General features: G+C 36.2%; 5 protein-coding genes and 2 long non-coding RNA genes across 14 annotated transcripts; 2 read left to right on the top strand and 5 right to left on the bottom strand.

Moving 5' to 3' along the window:
- Positions 1-54: 54 nt before the first annotated feature.
- Positions 55-1833, bottom strand: LOC126917820 (cuticle protein 21-like). The gene is made up of 2 exons (XM_050725147.1): positions 1687-1833; positions 55-775 (listed from the first exon to the last, which is right to left on the bottom strand). Exons 1-2 carry the CDS (start codon positions 1696-1698, stop codon positions 116-118), a joined length of 672 nt encoding a protein of 223 aa, XP_050581104.1. The 5' UTR covers positions 1699-1833; the 3' UTR covers positions 55-115.
- Positions 1834-6988: 5155 nt separating this feature from the next.
- On the top strand, positions 6989-8306 carry LOC126917819 (cuticle protein 21-like). Its single transcript, XM_050725146.1, has 2 exons — positions 6989-7079; positions 7443-8306. The coding sequence occupies exons 1-2, from the start codon at positions 7068-7070 to the stop codon at positions 8196-8198; spliced, it is 768 nt and encodes a 255-aa protein (XP_050581103.1). The 5' UTR covers positions 6989-7067; the 3' UTR covers positions 8199-8306.
- Positions 8307-8424: 118 nt separating this feature from the next.
- LOC126917831 (uncharacterized) lies at positions 8425-14702 on the bottom strand. Of its 7 annotated transcripts, none has more exons than XR_007711077.1 (6): positions 14033-14241; positions 13702-13958; positions 13485-13626; positions 12370-12943; positions 8852-12281; positions 8425-8693 (listed from the first exon to the last, which is right to left on the bottom strand). It is a non-coding gene; the product is annotated as an uncharacterized LOC126917831 (long non-coding RNA). The 7 variants fall into 7 exon arrangements; XR_007711078.1 differs by having other exon boundaries at positions 9141-12281; XR_007711076.1 differs by having other exon boundaries at positions 8425-11125; positions 11215-12281; positions 14033-14240.
- Positions 14703-15382: 680 nt separating this feature from the next.
- Positions 15383-17318, bottom strand: LOC126917816 (uncharacterized). Its single transcript, XM_050725143.1, has 2 exons — positions 17066-17318; positions 15383-16444 (listed from the first exon to the last, which is right to left on the bottom strand). Exons 1-2 carry the CDS (start codon positions 17075-17077, stop codon positions 15482-15484), a joined length of 975 nt encoding a protein of 324 aa, XP_050581100.1. The 5' UTR covers positions 17078-17318; the 3' UTR covers positions 15383-15481.
- LOC126917836 (uncharacterized) lies at positions 16316-20108 on the top strand. 2 transcript variants are annotated; one of them, XR_007711088.1, is made up of 5 exons: positions 16316-16464; positions 16734-17118; positions 17830-18456; positions 18526-18613; positions 18963-20108. It is a non-coding gene; the product is annotated as an uncharacterized LOC126917836 (long non-coding RNA). The 2 variants fall into 2 exon arrangements; XR_007711089.1 differs by having other exon boundaries at positions 16327-16464; positions 16737-17118.
- Positions 19837-22564, bottom strand: LOC126917825 (larval cuticle protein A2B-like). Its single transcript, XM_050725155.1, has 3 exons — positions 22415-22564; positions 21040-21788; positions 19837-20570 (listed from the first exon to the last, which is right to left on the bottom strand). The coding sequence occupies exons 2-3, from the start codon at positions 21049-21051 to the stop codon at positions 20205-20207; spliced, it is 378 nt and encodes a 125-aa protein (XP_050581112.1). The 5' UTR covers positions 21052-21788; positions 22415-22564; the 3' UTR covers positions 19837-20204.
- On the bottom strand, positions 22130-24186 carry LOC126917823 (uncharacterized). Its single transcript, XM_050725153.1, has 4 exons — positions 23648-24186; positions 23086-23264; positions 22833-23013; positions 22130-22608 (listed from the first exon to the last, which is right to left on the bottom strand). Exons 1-4 carry the CDS (start codon positions 23723-23725, stop codon positions 22567-22569), a joined length of 480 nt encoding a protein of 159 aa, XP_050581110.1. The 5' UTR covers positions 23726-24186; the 3' UTR covers positions 22130-22566.
- Between the last annotated feature and the right edge of the window lie 1298 nt (positions 24187-25484).

Here is a 25484-nt window from a genome sequence, read left to right as displayed (position 1 = left end):
TTCAAAGATATGGGTAGTAAAGTAAAAAGGTAACAGTGTACAGTACGTTTCGTATACTTGCTAAAAAAAAACCGTATTTATTCGACAAACATAATTCCTAAACAATAGATCGGATTCAGTGGATGAAAGCATGAGCGGGGGCGGCGTATGCGAGAGGAGCAGCGGCGTATTTGGCAACGGGAGCGGCGTAGGCGACTGGAGCGGGGGCGGCGTATGCGACTGGAGCGGCGGCCAATTTGGCGACTGGAGCGGCGTAGGCGACTGGAGCAGCGGCGATCTTGGCAACGGGAGCGGCGTAGGCGACTGGAGCAGCGGCGATTTTGGCAACTGGAGCGGCAGCAATTTTAGCTACTGGGGCAGCAGCGACGATAGGGGCGGCGGCAGCTTCTTTGCGGACTACAGCGTTGAATCCGTTGACTGGATCGGCGGTGTAGTCGACGGTGCGTCTGGTTCCGTCAGCTTCGATCAGGGAGTAGCTACCCTGGACAACGTCTCCGTCGCGGGTTTCCTGTTGGCTCTTGGCATCACCGGTCAGGCTGTCGTGCACGTCATAGGCGTAGCTGTATTGGGGGTGGGGGTCGAAGTCGGCGTCAACGGTCTTGGCAACAACGGCCTTAGCTACGGGGGCGGCTACCACCGCCTTGGCTACAGGCGCAGCCGCATAGGCCAGAGGTGCGGAGTAAGCCAGTGGCGCTGCTGGTGCGTAGGCCAGAGGTGCTGCCTCTCGCAGGATTCCAGCGTTAGCGGCGGCCACAAAGGCGGCGAAGACGATGAACTGTAAGAACAAATACGACGATTAGATTGGAGATTTATGGCAGTAGATGTTTGTGGATGGCTTCTGGCTAAACGGATGGATAGTAATATTAATTGATATTTGAAGAGCAAATATAGGAATTAAATAGGATTTTCTACTGGTAGTACAAGTTTGCAACTGGCTTTTGGTTGGACTGCAGTAGTCTGTCTATATGATGAGATACGATTAGATAGAGATCTATCGAAGTAGATGTTTGTAATTGGTTTCTTGCTGAAAGAATTGTGACGAAAGGATTTGGACGAATTGTAAAAACAGACATGACGATTAGACAGAAATTTTTCGTAGGTGATTTTCTATTGACGAAATATTTAGTTAGCTGTTGTTATGAAATTAGCAGAGCTAATAAATAGTAAATAAATTTCTTGCGTTTCGTTACTAATTTGCATTGTATAAGTAAATAGTTTTAATTACAGATCATAGAAATTGTTTTGGATAGATTAAAGCAGATGTTGTTTAGTTTTTGAGATTCTCGGACGACTGATGAAAGCGACGCGTTACCGAGTATTCTGTACGCGGAGGGTTATCGAAATTAGGAATGGAGACGTGCGTTCCACTTTCAACCGAGCGCAGAATAAAAAGTGTTAGTTAAAAATGCGTTGGATAAGACTAAGAACACTTTTACTCATTTAACAGAATGAAAAAAGAAAGGCCAAATATATATATATATATATCGTTCGTTAGGAGAAAGGTAAATTTAAACACATTTTAAGATGAAAAATACGAATAAAAATAAAAATACTCTATATCGTTCGTTGAAAGGAAAGTCTGAATTTAAGTATGAAATAAATATACGAAATTTCGTTATTGTATTATACGTGATGAATGAAAAGCGCCCTTTAATCAAGTTACGATTATTCCTGAGTTCGTAATACCTTGAAGGCCATTGTAGCTCGCTTGATTGGAAGATCTCTTGATCTGTCTGTCTGTGATGCGAATGATACCACAGACGGGTGGTTTTCGGCTTTTATACCGCGCGACCAGGACCCACGGGCACGCTGACGTAACTGGGTGACGGTACCTTCGACGGCCACCCGATTTGCGGCCGCAAAATTGAGCAAGAAATCGGACCACGCCCAACACGAACAATTCGATCAACAACGATAGCCGTTGGACCATCGTGAACACCGTCTCCGTCGACTAGGCCACGTCCTTGCCACGAGTTACTTAATCCTTCCTTGGGCTTCTCTTTGAGGGAAACACGCTATCAGTTTCCTTCCCTGTACTTTTTTTGCATTGTCGATTATGCTTAAAACGCGTAATTTATTCTTATGGTATATTTCCATGTTCGTAAGGTTTCTTTTTTCTTTATATTTAATTTAACACGCGAGTTAACTCTTCGAGCGTTTAAACGTTCGTATTTTATGATATAAAAAATAGCAGAAGTTTGATATTTGATATAACATATGTACATTCGTAAATTGCAAAAGTATTTTCTAACGTTTCGACGTTTAGAAAACATGATGTTTACGTGTGTGGAATTATCTTACCTTTGATATAAACTACGATATAAAATTATGCGTATAATTTATTTATGCTTGGTATATGTATATGATTAAAATAAAGCTGGACATCGTGAATAACGATTTTATTTTATATTCATATTTATTTAATCGAAATGCAGAGACTTTAGGGAGGAGTAAATAATCGATGGGCTGTTTAACTAACATCGATTGCAGCTATATAGAACCGTGTACGTGATATCAATGTGTGTCATTTAAAATTAAAATGGCACGCACGATTTCGGAATTAATTATACCGATGTTCGCAAATTAAAAAATTGTTCAATTAATTAATCATATACTATGTACAAGTGTAAAAATTCTCTCTTTCGGATCTTTATTAATATTTTGTTCCATTCTTTTTTATTTATTTTAATATCTATAAATATCAAAATGGAGATATTCCGTGGATCTTACGTGCTATCGATACATCGTATAGTACCGTATTGAGGAAAGTGACAGTGATGAGGTAAAGGTGCACGTTGAATTACCGTTCATACTTGACGTAATAACAGTTAATTTTTTCCATTGAATTCGAAGAATCTCACATGCAATGCCCCCATCACGATAAATAATATATTCATTTAGGTGTCAGTACTCTTTAACAGTATACGATTACGCGAATCAATTACAACGTTAAATTGCAATTAAATTCATCTAGATGTACATAGAAACATTTAATGCGAAATTTATACCTTTCTTTTTAATACCATCCTTTTCAAACTTCACTTTCCTTCGCGTATCTTCGAATGAAAACATTTCCAATAGATTTCTACTTGCACTGAAATATAATACACATCTCGCAGTACTCTTCTTTCCATTCGTCGGAAACAACTCGATATTCAAGCTGCTACATTTAGGATATTGCTATCCATTTATCCAACATTCATCATTACCCATCCGTCTCGTTAATCTACGTTCAAGCTCCTCCAAAATATATTATAATTACCGTACTTTCTAATTAATCCATTACTACACGTGCGCATGTGTAACATACGATAGATACGAAGGATCGTAACTCGCGAAGCATCTTGCGAAACAATAACGTCAACGGTATACACCGTACAGTTGTTGGAAATATTCTGCCAGTAAAGTAAAATATCATGATAAATTCATTGGAATAGTTTTGTTAACGCGCGTGGAAGTCGTGTCAATTGGACGATACTCCTCGAGTTTCATATGGTTTCAAACAGCGAAAATGCACGTTCCCCGAGAACAATAAATAAGTAATTAAAATGGACAAATTATTTAACGTTTGATTTACTATAGGTCAGTGGTGCGAAAGAATTGTATTCTACAACCTTGAGTTCTTCCATAATTGGTGGAATCAACTGGTTTTTTCATGGTATGAAAAAATAAGAAGAGGACGAGGTTGCGCACCGGTGACGTAAGAAACCGATGACGTAAGACTGATCGGATTTTGCACGATTAATGGGTATACAGAGAAATTTTTATTATGTCAACTTATTAGAGCGATGCTGTTTTTGTCGATCTTCTTTGGATAGCTAAACTGGTAGCGCCTTTCGTCTCTTTATGTCCATTTCTTTTTTCGTCTAGACGCGCAAAGACCTACGCGGCAAAAGACAATTCAGGATACGTCTTAATCGGAGTATTGCGTTTCGCATAAACGACAAGCCTGTAAAGGACGGTTCTTTTTTTATGGGAATAAGGAAATTAAAACATTCATTGGTCTTTAGAAGAATCAACTAGTTCAACAGCTGCGGCAGAAAATTATTTTTTATCGAAAAAACCGAACGATAAAGCTATGAAAAATACGAAAGGATGTAGCAATTGTGTTTTAGTCTTGTTGTGGAAGTTGCAATATTCTCGTTGTTTCGAAAACTAATTCCTTGTTTAGGAGAAGGCCGATCACGACAATGAACCAACTAAAGAAAGAAAACGAGTAAATGTTATTTAGAAATATAAAAGATGAATTTTCCTTTCTCTGCAAGATTCTAATGCTTCTAACTGTCTCTGTTTCAAACGAAGAAATGCAATACCATCAAGAATATCGAAATATTGATCGTTGTCTTAAAAAGACAAGACAATTTCCAAAGAATAGTTGGCTATTTTAAGACAAGGAAGCTTAAAATATTCATCTATGTTTTAAAAAGGATATATATATTATATTTATTTATTTATTTAGTTCATCGTCCATCCAGTACATGCGTTTGCGGATATGTAAAACTTATTTCTAACTTATAAGCTTGCCTAGAACCATCACGACCAGTACGATTAAATACGACATTCCAAACAATTATTTTCCATTTCGAAAGAAGAAACTCGCCACTATTAAGAATATCAAAGAATATTCATTCTTAGCGCGAAAAGAGGCCGTATGTATCCAACCTTTCACCTCGATATCCCCAAAAATAATTTCCAACTTTAAGAAATGCAGTTCCAAGATATATACGTATTCGTTATTGCTCTGAGAAAGCTTAATAAATCAACATTACTACGCAACGGCCTAACTTCGTGCCAGATATTTGCCGGTATTCGCGCAATTAGCAAGGCGAATGAATAATTCGGCGCGAAAAGAGCAGAAATAGTGGAGGCATTAAAATTCCAGTGGCCAGTGAGCGACAAGTGCGGAAGACCTAAATTCGAGTTGTGACATTGATTTCACGTGAAGTACACGATGCTAGACGTTTCGGACTAGACTTTTGCCGAGAGCCGCCGAAGGCGGAGGTTTCGACTATGGACGAGGACTGGGATCGGTCGGTTCGGATGGCCCGGGGCAATTCGATCGATCGAAATGGGCTTCGCGATTTGCCTCGGCCCGCCTATTTTTTCTTTATGAAAGTGCTCCACTTCTGTTCACCCGGTAACGTTAGATGTGACGCAACGATCGAGGTAGATCGGGATCCAACCAGTCAACTTGACACGTATGTCGCTCGAAAGTTTCGCGACCAACTGGTACCAAACCGAATTTCGTATTTTTCCTTCTCCTTTCGTCCTGTGCGCTTGTCTTCTCTCTTTCGCTTTTTCACGGTCCCATTTACCCCGATACGAAATTTCCGATGGAAATTTGGAGAAATTTAGAAAATCGATTTGCGACCGATACCGTTGAATTTCAACGAGCGTCGCCGGATCGTCGGAAATGCGCAGCATTCCTCGCAATGTTAACGATGGTCGAGCATTGTTACGAGCGGTTTTGTTCATGTAATTTCGTACTTTTACGAACGCGACGAAAAGACGCGAAATTGAAGTAGAAATTATTAGACTGGTAGCTCGATCGTTGTAGGTGACGTTGAGAACTTAATTCGGAAAATCTAACTCTCACTGGAACGTTACATAGATCGAGATTTCTTTCCCTTTCTTCGGTATATTTAATTTTATTTATACACATATTTTGTCTAGCAAATTTTCCATCGATTTATTTAACTGCCTGTTAGATACTGCAACGAGTAATTTACCTTGAATATTTTATACATTTTTGCATGATGCATTCTGTGCATCCTTATATTTTTAATAAATGTATAAAAATCTGCGGTTTAAGAAGGAATTGAAATGGTATTTAGATTGGAACGATTAAGTAGTGCGATTTGAATCTCTGTAGAAGTTTCGAAGCTTGAATAAGTAGGTGGAAGAAGGCGAAGTAAAATTGGCTGCTTGCTTCTACGGATGGCTTTATGGCACGTGGAATTCTTTCACGCGATAATGCATCAAGTTGTGTCTCTAACTATAAATCGAAACAGAGACGTTGATTAAATTGTCGAGTTACCGGGTAATGTTGGCCTGATTGTTCGCGTATTCCTCTTAATTTATATTCAAAAAATGTTCTGAAAGAGATCGTTGAACCAGGCAAGGTCTCCTAAAGGCGGAATTTCGCGCAGCTGGTTACAAAACGGAGGAAACGAGAGAATATACAAGAATGCGAAATAAATGTCGAAATATAAGTCACGTTAGTTGCACGCAGCTGAAACTGCATCGCAGAATTTTAACGTAATTAAGAATTAATATAGTATAAAAAATTATATATGCAACAGAGAAAGCACAAAATGGATCGAACGAAATATATTGAAAAAAGGAATTTTAATTCGTGTTATCTTTCAATCAGACGCAGTCTTTTCAAATTAAATTGTCGACCGCATATACGATTGAAACTAGTTAAAATGTTAAATATCTGTAACGTACGTTAAATATTTCACGATAAATTTAAAATGTATCGCAACGATATTCGGGAAAGCTGACCCCGATTATTCACTGCAAAGGCCACTTACGATATTACATAACGCATAAGATCTTTTCTTTCAGAAAAATCGTCGTAAAATGAAAAAAAAATTATTACAAATGTTCGCCAACATTAATCCAGTATCTCTATGAAGCAAGCAAAATTTGTAAAAAAATATGCAAGAGAGCCTTTGTAAAACAAATATATTAAGAAGTTGTATGAGATACACAAATTTGATCGTGGAACAAGTTAGTTTCATTACCAGTGATATCGGTCATTGGCAACCGGTATACCGATGCTCTTTCACTTCTAGTCGATGTACAACAAGATAAAAAAGAATATGATCGAGGGTGAACATATGGTGCCTTACTCGCGCTCCTCCCATGTACGGGCCAAGTTCAAGTGCGGTAAGTCTGATGCGATCTGCTACCAAACTTTGAAAGTCCGGCAAAACCTGAACAATTTGGTGGGGAGTAAAATGGTAGCAAGCCGATCGTTGGTAGGTATATAAAGCAGTCCGAAATAACGTTTGGCATCATCAGTCGCTCAGTCGATCCAAACCAACCAAATCTTCTCAACAATGGCCTTCAAGGTTTGTAAAAGATCGACATATCCCTATATGAGTTATAAATATAACTCACACGACATACCACAATGTCGATCAACTACAAACTATTGCTACTAATAACGAGATCAATCTAATCATTGCATTTGCTCAAACTTAATCCAAAATCAAATATCCTTTCAACAAGGAACCAATTACAAACATCTGCTTCGAAAGATCTCTATCATATTAGAATTACAAACTTGGGCTACTAGAAGTAAATCTTCTTTAATCCCTATATTTGCTCTTCAAATATCAATTAATATTACTATCCATCCGTTTAGCCAGAAGCCATCCACAAACATCTACTGCCATAAATCTCCAATCTAATCGTCGTATTTGTTCTTGCAGTTCATCGTCTTCGCCGCCTTTGTGGCCGCCGCTAACGCTGGAATCCTGCGAGAGGCAGCACCTCTGGCCTACGCACCAGCAGCGCCACTGGCTTACTCCGCACCTCTGGCCTATGCGGCTGCGCCTGTAGCCAAGGCGGTGGTAGCCGCCCCCGTAGCTAAGGCCGTGGTAGCCAAGACCGTCGACGCCGACTTCGACCCCCACCCTCAATACAGCTACGCCTACGACGTGCACGACACCCTGACCGGTGATGCCAAGAGCCAACAGGAAACCCGCGACGGAGACGTTGTCCAGGGTAGCTACTCCCTGATCGAAGCTGACGGAACTAAACGCACCGTCGACTACACCGCCGATCCAGTCAACGGATTCAACGCTGTAGTCCGCAAAGAAGCCGCTGCAGTGGCCGTCAAAGCCGTCGCCGCAGCTCCAGTAGCTCATGCTGCTCCAGTAGCCGTCGCACCCGCTGCACCAGTAGCAGTCGCACACGCTGCTCCCTTGACCTACGCCGCATCTGCTCCAGTCGCTCATGCTCCTCTCGCCTACGCCGCCCCAGTTGCCAAAGTCGCCGCTCCAGTGGCCGTTGCTCATGCCGCTCCAGTCGCCGTCGCACACGCCGCCCCCATCGCATACTCCGCGCAACCAGCACACATCGCATACTCTGCGCACCCAGCACCCATCGCATACGCCGCGCACCCAGCACCCTTCGCCAAGATCGCAGCCGCACCCGCCCTCACCTACGCGTCTCACTACCTCTAAGCGTCATGTCGCGTCTTGCCCACGATAACTCGTCGACTCAGGCTGAACCTTTTTTATTTATTTTTTTAGCAGACTTGTTTGTGACCGATTAAACTCGTTACAAGTGTATTCTGGTCTTTTGCATTTCTGTCTCACCTTCCTCTTTTCGCTCTTCCCTTCTTTGCTATATTTATCTAGGTTTACATTCTCTTCTTGCTTCCTGTATTATTTATCGATTACTTGACTATTTCGGTTAAAGTGTATTATTCGGTATACTTTAGTTTGACAAAATTACAGTATATGATTAATGTAGTATAGTATAGTATAATATACGGTAGTATTATAACGTCGTTCATTGTTACGTAGACTAATATCGTAGCGTTATTCGTTATATTTTAGAACTTTCTAATTCTTTCATCTTCTTCTTTCATTCGGTCCTCTGCTGTGTCTTGTCGAATATCCTATTACTCAACTTACTTTGCGTTACAGTAGCATCCCGTTTGTTCAAACTTCCACCTGTAGGAAGACAAATGGCTCGTATAATTGAAGATACCTATGATTTCTCTAATCCGAATCACTAGACGTTTAACAACTAGAAATTTGATAATTAATAATTTAACACACGTATTTATGTATGTGTATGTATATCCATGCGTATATATTTTAGTAATTACGCTATCATCGACATGGAGTAACGCAACGATGAGGATACCAAGAAAGAGTTAGATTAGTATCCTCCGGTAGAATCCTGTTTATTCTGTATGGAAGAGTAGTAGACGCGTGCTCCATGGAATGAAGAGTAACGCGATCGCGTAACCTTGAGTACAGGGTAGCGTTTCAATTTCGCGTTGCTCGATCATCGAGCTATTTCTGGTGGTCGCCAGGACTGACCCACTTTCTCTACTTTCGTGCTGTTTCGCGAACGTCAGACAAACCGCGTAATACCGTCAAATTTCTACGTACTATCTACTTTTGTTCTGCAGATCTCGTTCGCGAGGGATCCACGCCCATCCTGGTGTGGCGAAAACTGGTTTAGAGAAAACTAGCTGAAGCCACGACACGTGTTCTATTTTGACAATTGCTTTCATACTTCCTCCTTCTTGATCTTTCACCGCAGCAGAGCAGAGCATCGATCTCTAAATCTCTCAAGCAATATAAAAGTCTGCTGCATTAATTTCTGGGCAACACCGTGAAATGTTAATGCGAAATTGCGAAGTTCGGAAGAAAAAGTAAATTTTAAATTATTTCTGGGAAGAATTACGCGATAACGAAAAATCGATAGTTCATGTACATATATGAAATTCATCTGGATCACACGAAGCGAATCCATTACCAGGGAGAAAGGCGTCTGAATTCCCGGCCTCGATTTGAATGATTGCGTAATAAAAAGTGAACCAGAATGATAAAGTTTTTCGGCGATGAACGCGCGACGAATGAGTTCTCGAACCTTTCGAAAACATTCTACGCTGGCTATAGGTATACAAAGAAAAGGGAAAAATTATTTGAGAACGGAGAAAAAGAAAAGCACAACTGTTCTATAGGGATTTAAAATTAACAAAGTTTTTCTGAATAACTTGAGAAATAATTTAAGAGATAATTAATAAAATGTTTTTCATTAATTTGCTTCGTTATAACGTTACGTTAGAGTTCTGGGGAACCCTACAAGTTCTACGAAAAAATAATATTGTCACGCTAGCGGTAACTCATAAAGCAAATGTTTAATATGCTTGTTAGTATGGACTGTAACAAATCGTTTCGCAATTGAATGAGTTACGTGATTATAGTTCTATATGACGATTTATGCGTACGGCTGACTAAATGAGATACCGATTACGTAGTTTAATTGCTTCTAATGGTTAAATTATTGCGTAATAATGAAAAATACATTAGAACGACGAGACACGGGTTTTTGTAATAGTCGCATCCATTTTTCATTGTCGTGCCCGCAGAAACGCCTTGTAACCTTTTAATCCATAGAAGAAAGGCATATCCCAGTCACGATAGCACCTGCAGTTGCTTCTACTGTTTACGTGACTCGATTATCAATCGGCGATTGATTGCTCGCAATGAGGTATCGGGACCGCGTGCTTTCACATTCGTTTTACAAAACAAATCTATCTACGAATAAATCTATCGAAAGAATTGCGCCGAAACAATCGCTGAATTCGGTAGAATTCGGATTCGAGGAAAGCATAGATATACATAGAATTATTCGTAGAGATTTGTTATTTGCAGTGAAAATTCATTGGGAATTTCGATCTTAATTGCGATGTTAATTTGATCGTAATGGTAATTTATGATTATTTAAAAATATTTTCAGAAATATTTTCAACCGTACCTCCTCACGGTCGCAATTCATTTAGTTGCATTTTTTTAGCTTCTGTTTTAGAAATAGTAAATTAATATTCAGAATAGATTGGAATGTCTTAGCGATAATTAATAAAACTCGGTTTAAACTTCATAATATCCTTCTCCGTTCAAACGATTATAACGTAACTGTCAGCTTTTTTAGTCCTCCATTATTTATTACTGAACCTTGATCATCAAACATTCACGGGAATAAAAACCACCGAGGGACCAGTGATCTTATTATATATCGCTCTTGCGGAACCTTAATGTTATCCTTGAACTTTCAGAAATTAAGTGTTTAAATTTCGCTCAAACGACAGGCCACATCTTTCATTGCGAAACTCGCAGCAGCATCAAACGATTCTCACAAACGGAATTACGCGTTCATTCAGTCATCGAGGATCTCCGGTTGCAGTGAGAAGTTCTCTTCGGTCGATTTGCTTGAAACAATATCAATACGTCATCATGATAATCTAATTTCTAGTGTTGGTGAAATTTTAAAATGTTACAATATGTTTCGTACAATATTACATTCGTGAAAAGTTTCTACAAATGTCCAAATACTCGCACGGACCACTGTGGATATTACGAGGCAGAATCTTCAAATACGATATTATGAATGAATATGAAATAAGAAATATTAATAATGTAATTTCACGGTTTAATTGAAAAATCGATAAAAGGATACGGATTCGGGTTTCGCCCGCGGGCGATCCATTGTCCATTTGGTCGAATTCTTTCTGTAACCGGTCCGGCAAAAGTGAACCGGTTTCTTGTGTAGCAAGACACGTAATACGGGGCGCGATTACGAGGGACCACGTCGTGACATTGGGCGCGGTACTTTGACGGCCGCGGCTGCAGCCCTGGCTTATTCGGTGAAAGTTGGACAGTACGAACAGGTATGTAACCGATTGGACACGATCGAGACTGCCTGAGCCCTATTGTACTCGGCCAAGGGCTGTCTGCTCTCATTATCCCTGATCCTCGTGATTTTCTCATTTTTATCACATTCCATTCTTTGGTAATATTTTACATAAACTGTTGTTTTCCATTAACTTTTCATCGTTTTATCCTTCGTTGTATCGGAATTTTATTCATCAATATCGGACGACTTTATCTTTCGCCTATATTTCACTTTATTCTTCGTAAACATCGAACGATTTTATCCTCGGCTCATTTTTATAAATTCATTGTTTATTAATATTGGATAATTTTATCCTTGGACCGTATTTTATGATTTTTATTCTTCGTTTTCTGTTCTCGTTTTATATACCTGTTTTCACAATACTTTACGATCTCATTCTTTGTTGTCTTATCATTTTGATTCTTGCCAGTATTTCATAATTTTATTTTTCAACAACCATCATTGCAATAATATCGTCGGGAATAATAATTTATTTCTTTAAGTACGATCAATGCCTGGTGATAAATAACATTTGATATTATCGGTTAAATGTATGGTTTTAGCATAGGTATAGCAATTTAACTGTTTACACGATAAATGCAGAGTTTGACAGGTACGTTTTTTCTCTTACTTATTATGCTACGTAATAAATTACTGTAGTTTCAAAACTCGTAAATTTACTCGTACGATCACTCATTATGATTGTCAATAATATTTTAGTCAACTCGAGGTTTTCAATACTTATTAATTAATTTAGATTAAAAATGATTAAGTAGATCGAAAAATCAAAAATATAATATTAATGTATAAATTATATACATTTTACGTGATTTATATTACCTTAAATTGTACTAAAACAAAAAGAAAATTAAATTTTTTTAAAAACAACAGTAGTAGAAAATAAATCATTCGAAAGATATCTCTGCATTCGGTAATTACCTCATTTTAAGATACAGGTGTCTGCTATAGATATTACACACCTGCGTATAAAAAACACTTTCTTTCTTTCTCGGATCTAGAGCCTCCTTATTTACCTTTCATTTCATGCGTTCTTAACCTGTTACGTTATCATTAAGACCAAGTCAGTCAAAATGATCGTTGCCTTGTATGCGAACACAATCGAGACTCGTTATTTCAGGAAAGTGATACAATTTTAAAGTGAAAACGCATTATATGGATATTGCGTAATATTACATAAGAATTTAAATGAGATCCGAAACGTTCGTGTGTACACGTTAATTGGGTGTAAATATCCAGTAACCATCGCTTTTTACAGATAATTAAAATTGTCGTTAACAGCTGGATGTTGAAATTGTAAAGCTTTATCATTCATGTACGAATGTCTTCGTCGTTTTTATTATTTCTTTTTTCTGCAAATATGTAATTGGAACTTATACGATAATCTCCTTTTAATAATTGTATCTATTCATATAATAATCGTATTTTCACGGGAAAGGTCATACGTCCAATTTAATGATATATTGTTACAAGCAGAAATCAAATTTCCTTTCTCCTGCAAGTATTAATACGAATAATTCTATACGTATAATTAGACGTAGCTGCGGTAGTATTAGTCATTACTTTGTCAGACTATCATGCGTTTGATACAATTACAGTTTTTCGCTATTATAACAAGTTTAGGTAATTTATGACATTTTCATCATATTTCACAGATACAGAGTTTCTAATGCACGAATTTGGTAATAAATACATATATGTATGATACATCGATTCAAGCATATTGTATGCCGCATGCGTCTGACATATACATGACGATACTACTTGCAGAGATGTTGCGTTACTCCACATGCATTCCACTTACTTATTCATATTCTCTATTAAATCAAATAGAGCAGTATCAAATTAGCAAAATCTATAATATATCTATATAAATCAACGATATAATTGTTAATTTAGATACATTAATGTTTATTTATCATTCAAATAGCTAGTCAAACTAATATCTTAACATATTTATAAAGAGGAAATAATCTTGCGAATTTGAAACAAGCAAGAAATATATATAGCTATATCTGACAAGAATACTTAATTACCCGTTACATAACCTCCAATTTTCTTTCCATCAAAGTCTCGTTACTACTTCAAACTCGGCATTATCATTATATTAGCATCATCATATTACATCTGAAACAAATCTTCTCAGCATTCTCAGCCATTCATAAATCAGTTGACAAGCTACAAAATATCATTTATCCATGTTGAAATAACCTCAAAAGTAAAGCCTGCAAATAAGTCGTCTAGACCACATACCATAAAAATGCAACGCAACGAGACATAACACAATTCGTCTAGCCTGTTACGTGTCACGTAGTTGAAGGTCGTACACCATCGTACAAGTGAACATATACAGGGTGTCCCTCGTTTTGAATCTCTCTACTTTCTTTCTCCAGGTAACCTATTTTTCGTAACTCTTGTTCGCTTTTTATTTATTTCGTCGACATGACAGAAAATTTAAAGATACTTGGAACATATCTATCGATATATTATATCGACACGAACGATCGTATCTGCAACGGTAAAAACAAGGGATAAATAACAGCTGTAGCGGCGATGTCGTCAAGAATTTAAATAAGACAGCAACTTTTTAAATTTCCTAACGAGATTATCATTTGCCGATATCTTAACTGCTTCAAGAAGCGTCACAAATCTGTGCGCGACTGACAGGCTATAGGATTTTTTCGAACACGAAGTACCGTCTTTACGCTTTCACGCTTATTCAGAATATTTCATGAACAATGTGTACTTTTATATTCTAGACGAGCTGTGAATGTTTATAGATGTTTATATCTTTACTAGTACAACTAAATGAAAATTTGACCCACCTAGTAGATATTACGATCATTACTATACTTTGGACATTTTCTATATTTTTCTAAAGCATACTGGCGAAGTTTGAACTTTGGAAAAGAAAAGTGTGAGCCACCCTATATACAAATGTAGAGGTTTTCTTGCGTAAAAGACACAATACACGGTGCGTCGCAACGCCGAAACTTGCGTAACGGTGAACGAGCCCGATGAATCGAAGTTCGCGCGGATGAACGTGACGAGTGATCGATTCGCGCAGGTACGCCTGTGACATTGATCGACGTTATTCGCAACGCTTTTACTTATTACGCCCGCACACGGTCACGTAGGTCGTGGCGACGTAATCGACTGTGACCGGGGCTACGGAGATTACGAGGACACTGGCCCCGTCACGAGCTTCTCCACGCAATCCACAAAGAGAACCAGACCCTGTTGAATAATAAATCTTCCCGTTTTGCTCACGGTGCAACGATCGCGCCACGAGACGCCACGCTGCACGGAATAAAAATATTTCCACGTGTACTGGACAACGTTATCATTTTACATAAAATAGCCACGATGTTAATATTCCGTGGAGCTATCGAAGAAGACATATGATTCTATTGTGGATGAATGGTTTGCAGGTTCGATCGAATGAATACTCACGATGTTTTTTTATTTCTGGCGCCTTGTTAACGAGAGAAATTGCAAATGACTCAATAGCAAAGACTTACTTCTTACGACAGATCGTAAATTTGTGCTCCCTCGGAATTGCTAATTCGCCAAGTGTGCAAACGAGGAACTTGTTCCTTAGTAGCTTCTTGATGGAATGCGATACATCCGTGGTGTGCTCGTCACAACAAAATGTAGTCCAAATTTCACCGTGTTCTTGTTATAGTAGAGTAAAAAATACTATTTTAATTTCCAACAAATTTTCTCCAGAGTATCCCATTCTCAGCTATTTTAGTTTCTAATTTTTTGAAAATTGTATTCTTCGTATGTTATACTCGATATAGCGATATGGTATTTTACCTACCAACTTTTATAGTATAATTTATATGTCGATAAAGTCACATTCGTGAAACCACGTCAAATGTAATACAAACGCAAGGACTTCAGGAATCTAAATAACTCACAAATCAGACAATTTCGTCTAATTCGTTGTAAACACGCATTTATTTTAACTCGTTGATTTGTTCAATTAGGCGGGATTTAATAACAAAACAATATTAAAAAAGAAAAATCTTTACAGGAGCGCGGTGGCGGGAGCATAGGTGAGACCACCGATAGGAGCGGCATAAGCTAATGGCGACGAGTAGGCGGCTGTATATGCGTAAGCATTAGGATAAGTCGCGTAGCTGGTAACAGTTCTGGCCGCAGGCAGGCTGACCAATCTACCAGCTTGAGGAGCTTGTGCTGCCAACTGTACTGGTGTAGCAAGAGCTTTCACGGGTGCCCCTTGCGGTTGTTGTTGTTGGGGTTGTTGTCTTTGCTGTGGATGTTGCTGTTGCTGTTCCTGTTCTTGCTCGCTTCCCTGTTCCTTCTGTATCCTTTGCTGTTGGCGTTGTTGGATCTGCTGTTGCAGTTGCAGTCTGGATTGCTGCTGAAGCTGTTGCAACTGTTGCAATTGTTGCTGTTGCTGTTGCTGTTGCTGTCTTTCGAGTTCTTTCAGCTGTTGCAGCTGCTGTTCCTGTTGTTGTCGAAGCTGTTCATCGCGAGAGGTTGCTCCGGCTGTGACCAAAGGACCGGACCTAGCCTCGACGACCTCGACATCGGAATCCGGACCGCTGGATGGAATCGCTGGCGCTGGTGCAGGTGCTGCGGGCAAAACAGGTGCAACTGCCGCGGAAGGTGCGATGGAAGGTGCATACGGCACCAGTGGAGCGGCAATGGCGGCCACAGCCGTCGCTGGTTCCCGGCTGACCACCGCGTTAAAACCGTTTATCGGATCCGCCGTATACTCGACGATGCGTCGAGTACCGTCTGCCTCGATCAAACTGTAGCTACCCTGCACCAGGTCGCCGTTTCTGGTTTCGTATTGGGCCTTGGAATCCCCGGTCACCGCATCTTGAACGTCGTACGCGAAACTATATTGAGGCGCTGCGTCTAGTTCCTCGAGCTTCGCTGCTACTACGGGTGCCGGCACCGCTGGGACCGCTGGGATCACCGCTCCCTTGGAGAGAACCGCCACGCTTAAGAGTACGATGAGCTAGAATTTTAGAGAGAAACGTTAGTATCATATTAGATATTCTAATTATCGTATTAATATTAGATATATCGTATTTTTTCGATGACATAAAAATCACTAATAAGGGTGTGCGAGCTATTATCAATATATCGATTAAATTCCTCTGATCGAAGAGCAATGATTCAGAACATAAACAGTTTGCCACTGTAGAACCGTAAGACGCACACCATTATCAATAATACGTCATTCGACCCATGCCGAGCGTGCACTTTGTTATCTTGTTGAGGAAACGTCAGACTATCTTTCCCAGAAGGACATGGCTGACACTGGAAACTTGGACGATCAACAAAGTGGAGGTAAAAGAAGCAGAGCAACGTATTCTAAACCTAGAGATGTAAACGTTCAATAGAGGAGAAGGCATAATAAATCTATTTAAAGACCGATTGGACAATATTACTCACGACTTTAGGCGACGACATTCGACGTATAATAATGTAAATGTATAATAAGAGAAGAGGAACGATAGCATTTATCATGGACGAGTTAAAAATTGGTAAGCGTTACTCTATGTGACTCTAAGCGATATTATTTGATCAATAAGACTAGCCAGGACTAATCGTCGCGATTAGTGTATCTCCTTACCTTTCCAGCCATGTTTGTTTGCAAGAGGATCGCCAGGAGACTGATGCCTCAGGGTAAGATTCGTCGTACTTTTATACGCGTGATGACTGTCGGTGTTTTCGTGTCATCCGCCAACAATAACCCGAGCTATTCCTTGCACCCAAACACGAATCGTGCACACCCGTTTTACACACGCATACACACCGCCCCCACTTGAATCTCTCCTTCTTTTATTCGGGCTGCCTATTACTCTGTTTCTTTTACCATCCGATGACCTCCTCATAAATGTTGCGATGTCCATACGTACAACTACGAGTCGATGAGTATGCGCGCTTATGTTTCTTCATATCGTCGCAGCGTATACACGCGACTTGTATGCCAATATGTCGAAGATACAGAGCCACTTCGAGGTCGTGCGACGAAACCGCGAACGTAAACCGTGAACTCCGCTGTAACCCTCTTGACGAAAGGTGTGCGCACTTCCAAAAGTTTACGATATTGCGCGATCGTTATCGATTAGCATTTACGTCGCGCCTGCGACACCTTTGGCCAAGCCTGCACGCGAGAGAAAAAAGGGTTTCTTAACGCTAGACCAGTGAAGTATGAGACTTGTATCAGTGAAATCGAAACGAGTGTGGAAAATGTGTTGATTGAAAGGGAAAGAAAAACCTTTAACCGTATATTTTACAAAGATCATCGAGATTCCTGAAAATACACTATTCGAAATTTAGAAGATTTCTACGAAGAATGACGAGTTGGTCATTTTTACCGTGTTCTGGTTTCAGCGATAATACTTGCGTCGAAAGAATGCTAACTGCCCGTTGTGATTCGATCTTTGGTAGAATTTCAAATTAAAAAGAAATACTTAACGTATGCAATGGGAAAAAGTACCGGCTATCGTCGTATTTGTTGTAGCATCTACGTATCGACTAACTGGACCTGAGTATATTAAATCTCGAATCGTTTAGCAGCACTTTGTGACGTGACTACAAAAATTTGATACCCTGAGAACGAAATGAAGATGACCTAGTAAAAGAGGAAACATTTCATTGGGAAAGAAGCGTATATGGAAATAATTTTTGCAGCCGGTGTATATTGTTTGCGCTAACTAGGTAGTAACCGAAGAATTTAGGATAAAAATGACCCTTGTTCGTGTTTATCTTCGATTAATTCAAATCAAGTATTCGATTGATTTCTTTTCTATGGTAAAATGAATCGATAACGCTATGATAACAGCTAGCACCAATACATTAATACATTAATGTGGTCGGAACATGTGTCAATCGAATTCGTTTTAAATTTGACACACGATCGCCGAATTTTAAGTGCAAACGAAGTGTGAGCGGCCATATAATTTGTATGCTGATACATCGAAGAAAGTCATTCGAGGTTATTCGACGAAATTACGAAAGGTAATGGATTCAATCAGTATACGCTTATTGTGTCTTTTCTTTCCTTGCTCAATGTCCATAGTCTTACAGGATCGGACGCCGAAGAAACCTTTCGTTCGATTCGAAGAATAGAAGGAAGAGATGATTCATATATGCTGACATACACGAGATGCTTTCGGTAATTCTTCTTTAATTCTGATACGTATATAGTATAATTATCGTAAAGTATAAAGATAGAACGTTTATCATATTCAGAGAAATTTTTCCTATGCTTCCTTAAATCTGTATAAAAAGAGGCTATCTGTGCGAAGAGACAATGGATAATCTATAATTCGTCGAACTTTCTTTCGTAAAAAAACATTGTGAAAAGATCACAACAACCGCTTGTAGTCGATTCGTTCTTTATTGTTAGATCCCTTATTTATTATGCACCACGCGTATAAATCGAAATAATTTACATTCATTTTCGATATATATATCGTCCACTTGTAATATGATATCTTTTATCTGTAACATATATTTTACAGGAAAATTAAAGAATCATTCGTTTCTGGTTGAAAGAATAACTTTATTCCGCTGTAATACGATCTTTAAAGTGCTACAGCATAGAAAAAGAAAGATCACAAAACAATCTGCGTGGACTTACTTTAAAACGCGATACTTCTATTTTCTGATCATTAAATTGTATTTCCTCGTAGATGCCTCTATACTCGAAAAAAAGACGTAAAAGTGAGGATGATTTTTGTCGCAAAAATATATGCTTTGAGCTATTTCACTTTTCATTCAAAGTGCCATAGAACGGCAACGAAAGATCGTATATCGACTATTAAGAAATCGTTGCCTTTAAATCTGTTCTGAAACGAATAGCGAAAAAATTTCTTAAATTTCACAGGCTTGTTCGAATTTGTAGAATTTTTGGAATGAAAAATGATTTTCATTTTCCCGCCCCGCTTCTAAGTATAAAAGCGTCTTCGAGAAAAATTAATTTAGAGTTGAGAAAGTAGAGACTTCGCCAACTGAAATGAGCCCACGCTAATAGTTGTACAATCTGTCATCAGGAAATTACAGTACTTCAAAAATTGATAACATTTTAATTCAGAATTGATGATCGTTTTTAACTTGCCCGCAAAGATTTAAGTAATAAACAACAAATAAAAGAAATAGGTAAAAGACCCATTTTATAATTTCAGAAAACAAGGATTTTCTAATTTACAATATTTCACACAAAAATATTTACTTAAATAGTCGTATGGAAATATAATTTATTAATCGGTATCGATGCAACCGTACGATCTAGAAAAAAAGAAAACACAAATTTTAACTTTTGTTTAAATTAAAATGCATCTAATTATAGAACGTAGAAACATAATTATGAGGATGGGAATAGCAATGATTACAATATATTTTAAAAAAGTTTTTAATATAAACATTTCATTATAAAATAATTGCAGTATGTACAGTGTAATATGACTAGTTACATAGTAAGCGGTACAAAACGGCAAATATAAATTTCTTCTGTATTGCAAGCGAGCACTAAGCAATGCATGACTTAAATGACATAAAATTCATTTCATTTCGCAACGAATGAATCTTTTTCATTGGTATTGATACCAATTTAATGTTATATTTCGCTTATTAAAACGAAATGAGAAAATAAATTGAAGCTAAAATTCCTCCTCATGAAGTTAATAAATTCCATGTACCATTAGGTCAACCCTACCCTTCTTTCTCTACCAGGATAAGTATAAATTATAAAGTATTAAAATTGTCTAAGGATGAAAAGCCACTGGAGCGACCTTCAGGGCAGGTTTAATGACAGCCACAGGTTCTCTGTGGACAACCGCGTTGAATCCATTCACAGGATCCGCCGTGTACTCGACAATCCTCCTGGTGCCATCAGCTTCGATGAAACTGTAGCTACCACTGACTATGTCGCCATTTCTAGTTTCTTGCTGAGTTTTCGAATCTCCTGTTAAACTATCCTGGACGTCATAAGCGTAAGTGTATTGTGGATGAGGATCGTAATTAAATGCTGGATTCACTGGTGCAAGTTTAGCTAACGGTACTGCTGGTAAAGGAACTGCAGCTCCCTTGCATGTAGTAAATATAGCGATCGCCAGTACGATAACTACTTGCTGCAATATAATAGAGAAATATTTAATTTCTTCTGTCCGAAATTAAATAATATGAACGAAATATAAAATTTAGTTACGGCGAATTAGAATATAAATTAGAAATGATGTAGTTAAAATACAAAATAAATAATAATATTTTGCGATCTGATTAACGATATCTTTTAGTGTAAACTATTTTAATTACATTGTCTTGTAGACTGAATGTGTAATTTTAAAAAGAGTTTTTATTATATTTATATTATATTTAAAACTATATATCACAAAACATGACATGAAAATTTCATTTAAATTTAAATATATGAACCCTATTCGTTCTAGTTTTAATTCTTTCTCTACTAATATGTACACAACTGAATTTTTCATATACGTACCCTCCATTTTTTAATATGTGAATAAATTATACAGATTATACAGATTAAGAACAAAACAATTAATCAGATCGTTAATTTTTAAGTTACCCTCTTCTCACCTTGAAAGCCATGTCGATTAGTGTTTTGGATAATCCTACGATTGAACGAAAGTCAAGAAGGAAACTGACTGTTCGATTTCTAGTGACAAACGTATTTATAGGTGTACGGAGTTGTCATTTGTGAATGTACGTGAACCGATGCTCATCGCAGCCCTCGATGCATCGCAAATAGCTTCGAAGGCGTGTACGTGACGCGCTTCCGACAGAGTAGCAAAAGTTTCGCTCTCAGTTTTAGTTCTCTAGTAGTTGCATATTGAACCCTTCGAAATTTTAGCGATAATTTTTATCATTCTTCTATCAATTCAAATTATATTAAAAACTGCTACCTTTGAGAATAAATATGGAAATAATCTACAAATTACATTAAAATTGTGTAAAAAGAAAATAACTCTATTCGACGTTCGTATAGCAAAATATAATAGCTTACTATCTTTGAAATTAATTAACAACAGCGTAGAGTATCTCTCATTAAAGATGTAGTAGAAAAAGATGAATGGGTTATTACACAATGCATAATGTAAAAATTTAGGGGAAAATAGGAACAATTCGGACAATAATTCTTCCAGGTTAAAACTCTTGTGCTTTCACCATTGCGTAATTCCGTATAGTTTTAGTCGCAGTAAGTGTAACGTTTCCGTCATGCGAGCACATGGCGCGAAGAATACTAAACAGTTGGAATGATCCGCTTTGGAATGCTCGCATTTCGTGTCCCTCGTCCCTGGATCTCGCATTGGTTATCCGATTAAATACTGGAAATATTAAAGTATACATCTGGTTCTCTTAAATTATAACTTTTCACACTTTGATCATAATTAGAAACTAAAGGGAAACCAAAGGATATCATAAATTAATTCATTAAAAGAATTAATTAACCCTTGAAATATAGGCGCCTGGAACCAATGACTAGATTAAGCGTAATCCATGGTAAGTTTATACAACTTTCACTGATAATAATAATTTCAAATTGTATACAAATCCCATTTTAAACTACATAATGAATTGAAATTGAAAATAGGTGTTTATATTGCAACATGTATTTACATATAAAATTTATTATGTAAAAACTCTTACAGAATAAAACACACAGTCATTAAATAACAAATTCCGATAATACTCTACTTTATTTGTGTGTGTGATTACAATTTTTACGATTCAAACAAGATTGAAGGAAGTATAAATTGTTGCTGATACAAAATGTTCGATATAATGTAATAATAAGTATAAATATTTTAAATATTGCACAAATATTCAAGCCATTTTAGCAGCCTTATTTTTGTACAATAACATGAGGATATATTTATTAATTAATCAACGTCATTAATTAATAGTTTAATCAGGATGATTACTAAATTTAATTTACGTGCTGAAAATTTACCTTAATTACTGTTGATAATATTATTTATTATAAATTCTATAGAAATTTATATATTATGATTTATTAACAACTAATAACATAAATCTAACCCCAATCATTCACTTCCAAAAAAATAGTTCTTATATAATATAAAGATTTAATATAATATAGTATCATGGCCATGTAATCTTTTGTCTCTTCTTTGATGGAGCTTCCTAAAATATATAAAAATAATTAAAATATTTGTTCTAGGTATTCGTTAGTAAATAATCATTATTTATGTTATTCATATTGTAATAAATAATCTTACAATTTAATTGGCATTAATGTTATATCAGTAATGATACGTGCATCTATATAAAAACAATCTAACAAACTCAAATAAATACATAAATGAAAATTAACTACAAGTGACGGAATAATTAATAAACATACATACATCATGTTTTCCATCATTATTACGTTTCTCAATACCATTGCATTTTTTAAAAGTATTTGAATTATATAAACGTATTTTATTAGATGTTTGTTTAAGTTCATTTGCAGAGGATTTTGGTCTTATACATAAAATCTCTTTTGCCGTTTCATTTATATCTGTTTTCCTAGTACTTGTACCATTCCTATAAAAAATTAATGTAATTACTTTATTAAAGGAGATATAATTTTGTATTGAACAAACTGGTTTTACTTACAATGAAACAGGATTTCTGTGTGATTCATTAACACAGTGCGTTGTTTCATTATGTTGTCTTATATCTGAATTTTGAGTGCTCTCAGATTGTCTTTGAGGTAATGGCAAAGCCACCCGTTTATATAGTTCTATTAATTCAAATCTGGATAAATTTTTATAGTCACTGAAGTCAATACATCTCTATAAACAAAGCAGGACGAGAAGATGTTTAAATAATTGTAATATATATATAAATATTGATATTAATAGCTATTTAAAAAATACTATAACAATTTTTTATCTCAATAAAGACCTACAACATTTAATTTTATATTTATAAAATTATAATATCTCTTGCAATACAAAACAAGAAAATTTTATATCTTGATAGTAGATAAGATAATAGTTCTAAAAAATAGCAATAATATTTCAAATTACGGTACAAGATATCTATAAGAAAGATTTTCACACATTATCAGATATATCTGCAATTAAATAATTATTAGTTTAATACACAAAGATATATAAATTCTTCACGACTTAATGAAGAAAAATTGTTGGTAAACATAACCTGGTTTGCTTACATTTTCTAAAATTTCCTTAAGATCTGATTCTGACAATAATTCAGGATGAGTTAATTCGTACATTCCTAACGTCGACATTTTATTAAATATTTCATGCACTAATAAAAACTACTTTATAAAATATCAAGAGACCATTTGACAACTTGCATACACAATATTATACTCAAACAACGGTTTGAGTTGGTTATCAATGGTTATCATTCGATAAGTATGACAATATCAGATAATATCTGATAATACCGATTATTTCAAAATATTTATAATTATACACACATTTTGCTAGTTTATAAATTTTGTAATAAATCTTAAAAAAGAATTTTATGTATCACGTGAAATAATAACGCTCATTCTTACTACCATGCTGACGCACTCCATTATACAATGCACTGATTTCTTAGAAATTTATGTCTATACAACGTATGTTGAAAAACCGGGAATTTCCTACAACGACATGATAAATTGAAAATACCTTTTCCTCGTATTTAAAATTAATAGCTTTTTTAATAATAAATATATCTTTTTCTAGTTAAATGAAGTTAATTTACCATTATAACTGTTTAACTAATTTTTAAATCATAGTTTCGTTAACTAATTTGTACGTATCAATTTCTAAATTGAAAATTTTAATGCAAAATTTTTCATAATATTTAAAATGAAATATTTCTTGTAAATGACAAGATCATAAAATTAAAAGGCATAATGAAAAGGGATAAAAAGACTTGCTTGATGTCATGTTTTTTTCTAAAACTAACTTTCTTTATTCCTTTCATCATTAGATTTTTCATTATTGTATTCAATGTAATTTAAATTTTTCATTTCATTCATAATTCTTTATAATACCTAACTATGTACTAAGAAAATCTACACATGATCATAACAGTTCGAAATAATAAACAACAAAAATGAGTAACGAATAATTTACATTCAATAAAACAAACCATTTACACTTCTCATATAAACATGAATAGCATTAGAGTAAATAAAATTTTGTGATTCTCATTATTCTTTCATTTTAACGTTTCGTTTAAAACAATTCGATTTTCCAGATGAATAAACAAATTAATATTTTGTTACCTAATAAAATCATTTTTGAAGATATATTTTATACATATGATAGAACAATTATTATCCAACTTTTAAACTAGTTATAATCTTTGAAATAGAATATGCTCAGAACTATAATTTTACATATAAAAAATCCTCAAGTATATATTACAACCTTAATAGGGCATGAATTCAATTAGCAACATTTAAAATTTTATAATGCATGTTACTAAATCCGACAAAATTGTCCTTAAAGATTTCCTTTGTTACTTGTTTGATTTTTTTCCTAAAACTGTATCCAATTGTCAAAACCTGAGATTTTTACTTTAAATTTCGGTACATAACACTTTCACTATTTTTATTCAAAATGATTTTAATTAATTACGTTAATGTTCTCTCCCTTTCTCTGTGCGTATTGATCTTTTTTTTATTTGTTTCATTCTAATGACCGTTCCTAATCAAAATTTCATAAATTATGACTAATGTTGATTTTGTTCTTTTAAACAAAGGAACGGTAATCGTGATTATAATATTATTGTAGCGATTTTTCGATAATTTTACGATATTAAACATTAAAAGTTATATGTATTTATTTCTCTATCGACAATGTATATCAATATAAATATGATTTTATTAATGTAGCTCACGTTGCAATTGTATTATCATCCAGAGCTTTCTGGCGTAACTTCCTGCTTCTCTAATCTGAACGCCATTATCTAGTGGTATTATGATATGATTTGCGCAATAATCCTTCAAAACTATTTATTAATAGTTTTGATGGCAGAAATGATCA

Source organism: Bombus affinis, chromosome 6 (genome assembly GCF_024516045.1).
Source record: "Bombus affinis isolate iyBomAffi1 chromosome 6, iyBomAffi1.2, whole genome shotgun sequence".
NCBI classification, from domain to species: Eukaryota; Metazoa; Arthropoda; class Insecta; order Hymenoptera; family Apidae; genus Bombus; species Bombus affinis.
This window is presented reverse-complemented; position numbering and strand designations above follow the sequence as displayed.